The sequence below is a fragment of the Rhopalosiphum maidis genome, chromosome 2 (assembly GCF_003676215.2).
Source record: "Rhopalosiphum maidis isolate BTI-1 chromosome 2, ASM367621v3, whole genome shotgun sequence".
In the NCBI taxonomy this organism is placed as follows: domain Eukaryota; kingdom Metazoa; phylum Arthropoda; class Insecta; order Hemiptera; family Aphididae; genus Rhopalosiphum; species Rhopalosiphum maidis.
The window spans coordinates 92,750,099-92,758,871 of NC_040878.1; the positions used below are offsets into that span (position 1 = coordinate 92,750,099).

General features: G+C 27.2%; 1 protein-coding gene across 2 annotated transcripts; it reads left to right on the forward strand.

Annotated features, from left to right (window-relative positions):
• The first annotated feature begins 3,960 nt into the window (after positions 1-3,960).
• On the forward strand, positions 3,961-8,290 carry LOC113551766 (ATP synthase lipid-binding protein, mitochondrial-like). Of its 2 annotated transcripts, none has more exons than XM_026954235.1 (5): positions 3,961-4,112; positions 4,525-4,606; positions 5,844-5,957; positions 6,023-6,128; positions 8,061-8,290. In XM_026954235.1, the coding sequence occupies exons 1-5, from the start codon at positions 3,976-3,978 to the stop codon at positions 8,222-8,224; spliced, it is 603 nt and encodes a 200-aa protein (XP_026810036.1). In that variant the 5' UTR covers positions 3,961-3,975; the 3' UTR covers positions 8,225-8,290. The 2 variants fall into 2 exon arrangements, with proteins under 2 accessions (XP_026810036.1, XP_026810037.1); XM_026954236.1 differs by lacking the exon at positions 8,061-8,290 and adding an exon at positions 6,442-6,620.
• Positions 8,291-8,773: the final 483 nt, after the last annotated feature.

Consider the following 8,773-nt stretch of genomic DNA (forward strand, 5'->3'; position numbering starts at 1 on the left):
ACTATGCGTGTACTGCAGCGGTAGCGGTCGAATTGAATATCTAGTACCTACTAATAATTTTGTTATTGCTATTTGTTAACACGCTTTCATAATTACATTATTTTAGTTTTGATATTCTTATACTGCGAGCTACGGATACATTAATGCTCATAATGCTGTACTTAACAGATTTATATACTATTTTTCCAATCGATATGCGATCACGAGTTTTCAAAACTTCTTTAATCGTTTAAGTGTATAACATAGTATAACCTTGGTAGTCAATTAAATTATTGAAAATTTCTATCATTAGTGACTAATAGTTATAGATATAGGCATATAGCATAGGTACCTATAATATCAATATCATCAAAGATACTAATGACAGTTTATACAAATAATTTAGGCCTATTTATTTATTTAGATCAAGGCTTACGACAATTTAATAGATACATTGATACATACGTGCATCGTGTGTTATGTGTTTAGTTTTATATCTTATCTAAATATAGGTATATGACGTTTCTAGCAACAAATGAACTGTGACCCGTTTTATTTCATTTTTATCGATTTATTTTATTACAAGCATATTCCTGAATATACAGTAGGTAACTATAAGTACTTATATATATATAACTATTGCAGTACAGGCGTACATCTATGTAGACCATTTATATATAGTACCTAATAATATTAGACGTGGCGTGGCGAACTATAAAAATTTTCCAAAGACAAATTACAAATACCCCATGTATCCATCCACAACTATTATTACAGTAGATGGGGGAGGGCTTCAAAAAAATCCTGTAAAGCATCTTTTAAATGTTAAAGTAATTAATGCTTAAACGCATTATAATATAATACAACTTATTATATTATTTCAGATCATTATTGACTACCCATTTAGTATATCATATCATTCATATCACATTTTCAACTAGGGACCCAACGACTACCACTCACCCCACTGTTCAAAAAAAATCTCAGAGGTAATTGCCTCTGAAGTTGTCGTTTCCCAAGCCACTGCTTAATATATTTACTAGGTGCAAATTAATTAATTAACAACCTGTCGAAAATCTGCGTTTGCATAATATATTATATTTAAAATTTTTAAATAAATATTATTTTAAGAATTAATAACAGACGAGTACCTATAACCTATATCATTAATAATTCACAAAAAGTAAATAATACCTCTATAAATACACCAATACATCTAACGTACCTACAATAATACATAAGATAATGTTTTTAGAATTAATTACCTAGCTCAATTTTTTGTATTTATTTTAAAAATTTTAAATTATAGCCATTACATCGGTTTTGATATGGTATTATTATAATTTTAAATAGTATTTAAAATTCTAATTAGAGTTATAACAAATTTTTATTGGGTTTTTAAAATTTTAAAATGTAAAATAGGTAATTATGTATTATAATGTATTATAATATAGTATTACATTAAAATACGAATATATTAAAAATATATGTATATAAATACTTATGTATTGTTATTGATAAATAATAATGCTCTTATACCTACTAGGTTGTTATTACTGTGCTACTTTACAGTCTAAAGGTTTTTAGTGATTCGCAGAATATGTTTAAACCCACTTTTTCATTTAAACATTAATTAATTAAAATTATGATTTTTGGAATTTTAAATATACTTTATATATTTGCCAATTCATAAGAATATGAAATGTTTTAAAATTTTACACTACTTATAGAGTGTCCTGTTGTGATACCTACAAATTTCTGTTTTTCAAATAAGTACCCTCATCCCTATAGATTCTGCGCGTGGCGATGAATATATTGATATTTGATGCTACAATGATGTGTAGGTATTTATTTATTTTTATACTTTGTTTTTTTGATGTAACTTAAAAACAAATAATCATATTCTGTACTTTAATTTTCTCCAAATATGTTTACTAGTATTTTATAAATAAATAGATAACATTTTAAATATTTAGTATTTTGGCTGTTTTTGAGCTGTTAAATAGGTACAGTTTTAACTTTAAAGTCAATTTAACACAGTAAACTTAGTTAAAATAATTGTAAAGTTAATACACGGTTCCTCTAAAGCTATCCATTTATCAATTAATAAATATCAAAAAAACATGATCCGAAGATTTTTTTTATAAATGTTTAAAATTGAGAAAATTTGCAAATTATTTTATATACTTAAAATACATAATAAAAATAACATTGTTATTATTTATGCCTAAGATGCAAAACTTTAATACAAAGTCACTTCAATTCTGGAATTTTAAAAAAAGTTAAGCCTAATTTAAAAATATTGATTTAGAAATTACAAAAAAATGTCTTTTTATATCCAAGATTTTTAAAATCACATGAATTTTTATGAGCATTTGAAGTTAATACAACATTGAATATTTTATTTACCCAAAAATATTTCTCCTCAATACAATTTTTATATATTTTTTTTTTTTTGTTATAACGTATGTATGGCTTTAATATTTTTTAGTTTGCTGTATATTAGTTACCACTAGAAAAAATAGAAATAAAATATACAATTAATAGGTATGATATAAATTGCTCCACTTGATGAAGTATAGGCTTCTCTGGTTATGTTTTTGCGTCTTAAATTAAAACTTGAACTTATACTACTCACCCCTGTTAGAAAACTAAATGAAATGATAAACAATTAAGTACTACAAACGAAGATGAAGCATTTTATAGGTGATAAGCATTTGAATATTAAGAATATATATTGTGTAATGAGTATACATATACTCTGTGCCCAAACGAGCAGTTGTACAAGAAATAATCTGTATGCAAACGAGTTGTAAAAATATGCGCAAATAAGTTGTAATTTTAATTTTTAGTAAATATATGCAAACTTAGACCGCTCTATTGTATAGCATAGTGATTATTATACATACTTTTTATAATAAATTATTGAAAGAATTAAAAAAAAAAAAAAAATGTGATGTTTTGATCTGGAATCTGGATGATTCAAAATTCGAACGAGTATAGTTTTTCAGCTATTAAAATCTTTATATATTAAACATAATTATAACATAATAATCATTAAAAATGTCTATAAGTATAAAATAGATGTAATTTAAATGGTTTTAATATTTATTATAACTAGATGTCTGTATTATTTTTATAAATTATAAATTTGGTAGATTAATGTAAATGATTACATTTTTTAAATTACCATAGTCATCTTTTAAACTTCTATTATTCTTAGAACACAAAGTTAAATAACTTATAGTATAGATGCGTAGAAAACATTCAGAAAAAATATCTGCTAAATAATTTATATTAGAAAAAGTGGTTCTCATTCGAAAAAAAACTGAAGCTTATATTTCTCCACATAACACTACTTAAGACTTAAGTAATACAAAAAAATTCAAGAATTTTTAAAATAAGGGAAAAAAAACTTGGCGAATCAGCCTGTATAGTGTAGATGATATTAATTAATTTTTATAAAATATAATTTAAATAAATATTTAAAATCTATTTAATGTAAATAAATAATTTTTATTTTAAATTAAAATATCAATATAATATTGTATTTCATTTCAAGAAGAACATAAATTTAAAAGCGACCACCTTTCAGAAATATATATTGTAACTTGTAACCGCGATACATGATAGTTATTTATCTTAGTTTAAAAGTATATCCCAGTTATCAAATGTTGACTACGTTAATAATTAACAAATAACAAATTATACAGTTGATGGTTAACGAACAAAACCAAACTAAATACTAAAATACAATTAGTATAAACTTGTATACAGCCAGAGGAGCTATGTTTTGAAAAATGGCGGGACGTGTGCCATGGCTCTCAAAAGCTCACCGGCCGGCCTGTCATTAGAATTTGCATGTTTTTGTAACCACTGTAGTCAGCTGTTCGATCGGTCGTCGGGCTTCGTCCATCGTATCGCCGACGTTGCCGTACTCACTGGTGTCCTCGCTTCGGATTGGTCGACCATGGTGCTCTATTCCGGGCCGCCGCAATGCCGCACGACCCGGTCGCATACTCGCATAGTATCTGTGACGTCGTTTCCATCCGTCTCGTTTGTCTGTCATTCTTTCTCGCCGCCACTCGTCTCACATACTCATATCCATCCCGGTCTGTACGGCACTGCATTCGGTAAGTAAAACATTAAATTCATCTTTGCTCAATTTACATCTTTAAAAAATGCACCGATGGCTCAACTGAACCGACTCGTTGTGGTTGACGCGTCTACCATTGACGATCGTCAACGGATAAGACGACGATCCATCCGTGCCGTCCGCCATTTTTTTCTGTCGGGTCACGCCTCAAGACGGCGCAAACCGAACTTAATCATTTTTTCGATCTCTGATTCATCCATTACGAATTTTCATTTTCACCCCTAGTACCTAAATCATAGGTTTTCTCGAGGCACCATCTCACCTTGTGCCGTTTTACTCGGGTCCCTTATTTTCCAAATTTGCCCTTGCCAAAGGTTAAATCTGTCGTAGCACGAGGTTAATTGGTCATTTTCATTAATCTTGTATGTATCCGTGTTTTTATTTTTCAGTTTTAACACAGCCCACAAAAATCTACAACATACAAAAATGTATTCCTTAGCCAAAGCCGTCGCACCCGCTGTCCGCTCCGCCGTAAGTATAATGAGTTAAGATTAACAGTAATGATTGATTGAGTGACTATGGTATCTTAGAAAAATCCTATGTTTTATCTTAATGAAAAAAAGGGTTGGTTTGAGGTTAAAGAGCTGTAATTGGGTGAAGGTGATTGCAAGGGCGATAGCCTTCCTAACAATTTTTTAAACTAGTCTATAAAATATTTTTAGTTGATACTTTAATATAAGATAATATACTTATATTACATTAGTTCATTTAACTTTTATATTAATATATATATTTTAACCTAAATTAAATTACTGCATATAACTGTATATTTTTCATACCAATAGTCTTAACATTTTTTTCAATACTTACATTATTTCAGGAATTTTAGTTCTCAATATTATTTACGTTTTTCGCTAGTTAATTCTTATTTTTATGCTTGATTTTCGCTTTACAATGTAGAGGTCATGTATGATTATATATCTGTAAATAATTTGTATTTTTACCAATGTTATTAAATAGTTAGCCATCATAACTGCTAGATATAATAAGTTAATGAACTAAGAGAGATCCACTTGAAAATAAAGTTGATTATAATGACACAAATGTAAATAATTTAAATAAAATGAGAAGAAAATTTATAGTTATTTTATGAAGATTTAATAATTATACCTAAATGTTGATGATTTTGAATTACCAGGTTAGGTTTAAAAAATCCATTGTAGGTAGTTAATTTCTAAATTACTTTTAATAAATCTGAAGTAGCATAGTAAGGTATTAACCTTAGATTACACACTTCATGGTCAAAAAGACTAGGCTTTTAGAATTATGTTCATTGCTTCTAAAATACGAAATATTAATTTAACCTTACCTAGGTACCTTCTAATTAGGTGATAAACTAAAATAAGATACAACTCCCAATTTTATACAATTTGATTCCTGTACTATAGAAAGGTTTAAAGTTCATAATCTATTGAAAAAACTGTCTAAAAGCCTGCGTGGTATACTGTGATATAACTGTGTTATAATATTTATATGAAAGTTTAATTTGTTTATATCAAGTATCAATAAAAGCATTTGACAATTTTTATTTATATAAGAGCAATAAAATAATGATTATTTCAATTTATCATATTTTAATTTTGTGCAGTGTGCATCTCGTGAATATTTTTAATGCGTGTAATTTAGGGTTAAAACTAAAATAAGTCTATTAAACATTGATAGTTCATTAACTAATCTCTAAGTAATTGATTTAATTTTTCATTTTTAGATCCTCTCCAACTCCAGGGCATCTATTGTCAGGCCAATTAGCAGCATTGTCTCAAATGGACCCAGCACCCAAAACCAACAAACTCCCAGTGCCATTATTTCCAACGGAAGCTTGGTAAGATAACATTAAATTAAACATTAAACTTTTATACCAAATAAAATATTTAATTTATTAATCAGGTAAATGCTGTCAGAGGATTCCAAACATCAGCTGTGTCAAGAGATATTGACTCTGCTGCAAAATTCATTGGTGCTGGTGCAGCCACAGTAGGAATTGCTGGATCAGGTATTTTTATATTATGAACTATAATTTATTTTTTCAATATGCAAATGTGTACTGCTTGAAATTGGTGTTTGCACTTTTGTCTAAGTATGAGCTTTTTTTGATACTTAATTTATTTTATTATTTATATAGCTTAATAAAAATATAAACTAGTTACTGATTTTCACAAATGTAATGTTTTATTATCTATTGCTTTAAATTTAATTTCTATATTTTATTAATTGTCCTACTATCCAATTACATAATTAGTGCAACCATCTTTTCCATTTTTTATTTTATTTTTTATCCTAACATTTGTTGCTTTTCATCCTCGCAGGTACTGGAATCGGAGTGGTTTTTGGTTGCTTAATGTTAGCCTATGCACGTAACCCGTCATTAAAACAGCAGCTTTTTTCATATGCAATTTTAGGATTTGCCCTGGCCGAAGCAATGGGCCTTATGTGTATCATGGTTACTTTTTTATTGTTATTTGGTGTTTAATGGAAATATGGTTTAATTTTTCAGGAGTTTTATTTTTTCATCAATTAACCATAGATTTTCTATTGAAAATGTATGTTAAAATTAATTTAATATAAAGTATTATTTAGTTTTAAGATGAAACCAGTTTTTTTTTATGTGATAGTAAAAGAATAAGTATGCGCTACAAATTTATTTGAATATTAAATATTTCCATTGTTTAAAGCCATTAAAAAGTTTCATTGAATATTTACTGTAAAGTAAATATTTTGGTTTTATTATATTTCATATACTATTTTGTCATAATAAAATAGTCTTCATCTTATTTGTCAATTGTAATTGTTTATAATTTATACATAAGGGTAAACACTAATTTTATTAATTAAATTTATTGTTTACTTTTTTTTATTACTAAGAAGTTTCCTGTTACTAGATTGATTTTAAGCTTTTGCTATTTCATTTTTAAGCTTTTGCATGATCTTGAGTTTTGGATTTGTGATTGTTTTATTGGTACAAGGGATTGAAGCATGGTATTAAAAATATGTAAGTTTTTCAATAATTTTTTTTATATAAAGTAGTGTTATTTTTTTCAAGAAATTACTAGAACTTCAATTGTTTTGTCAGTATTAATTGTTCTTCAATAATCAAACAATCTTTTTTATTTCTAAATTCAGTATCTATTCTGTTTTATTTAACACTGATTGATACATGTCTGTTGTATTAAGCCACCTTAAGTTATATTTTTTACTTTATTTTTCTTGTTTCCATCCTAATTTATATTAAATATTTAAGTGTATTTGATGTAAATTTGATTTCGAGTATTATATAACTTGTAAAATGTTAATAGGTAATATTGCTGTGAATATTTTCAAGTTCTATAAGTATTTTTAAATTTTGTAAACAATTATACACTTAATTGCTGCAATCATATTATCTGTAATATTGGTTCATAATTTTACTATATTACTAAAAAAATTTTCTTTATTTAGATATACTATAGTTAAAGTTAGATTATTAATGTCTTATGAACATGAATATTAATTTAAATTGAAGTTATACTCGTCGCAGATTAAGAATGTACCTGGGCTGTTGAACCAAAACAGGTTCACTGCGCACAGATCGTCGCTAATTGGCTAACAAAAAAAAAAAAAAAAAAAGAATAGATATTTACAGCCTAATTATAACAAGGCTGCGGTGGAAAATCTGTCCACCGCCTGTGCGACATGGTACGTTCTTATTCCGCGGTGAGCATAGGAAGAAAAGATTTAATGAAGATATTAATATATTCTTTATTTTGCGTGACCCTGCTCAACATTCCAGCCATTAAAATTAGTTTCATTATGGTAGGGTGTCTAGAAGGAATGCGCAGAATTGGTTATTATCTTTTTAAAAAAAAATGTAGTTTTATTTTAATATTATATCATTATTATTATTTATAATTTTAAAGTTTTTAAATTTTTGTTTATTTTATGTTTTCAGGAGCTGGAATTGGAACCGTTTTTGGATCCTTAATCATTGGTTACGCACGTAACCCATCACTCAAACAACAACTTTTCTCTTATGCTATTTTGGGATTTGCTCTGTCTGAAGCCATGGGTCTCTTCTGTCTCATGATGGCTTTCTTATTGTTATTCGCTTTCTAAGTCGTCTCACGATGTCTTTCGTCATTCATTAAGCAAAAATAAAAACATCCCATTACATAAAACCAACAAAGAATTTTTTTAATTCTGTTCAAAATTGGCACGACCGAAAGAATTGCGAAAGACTGTTGTCTGTGAAATAACTTTGATAGGGAATTTACCTGTAATGAAATAGATAATAACTTTAAGACAGCACTTAGGTGTTTATGAAACTGCCTCATATTGTAGACGTATTAAACGCCTAGGTTGGAATACTGTTTTTTTTTTTTTTTTGGTTTTTCCTATTTTGTATATTTCACAGATATATAAATAGAATAAATACTTATTGTAGAATCCATTTATTTATTCCTTTTTTTTTATCTGACATTTTTTTATTAGAAACTGTTGGTGATTTTGTCTCAATTAAAAATAAAATCATTTTTGCTGTTATCAGTTTTGGCTTTAGGTACCATGTTACATGTTTTCTATAAAAAGTAATATACAGATTATAAAAAAAAATTATTCTTCTAATTTTAAAGTATCTTAACCTATTTCAGTTTCAAAAAAATAATA

Bases quoted from the DNA above. Each gene is read 5' to 3' on its own strand.
- LOC113551766 (XM_026954235.1), top strand. From the start codon at position 3,976: ATGCCGCACGACCCGGTCGCATACTCGCATAGTATCTGTGACGTCGTT. The intron at 4,607-5,843 runs GTAAGTATAATG...TTTCATTTTTAG, and splicing joins CACCCGCTGTCCGCTCCGCC to ATCCTCTCCAACTCCAGGGC. The intron at 6,129-8,060 runs GTATTTTTATAT...TTATGTTTTCAG, and splicing joins AGTAGGAATTGCTGGATCAG to GAGCTGGAATTGGAACCGTT.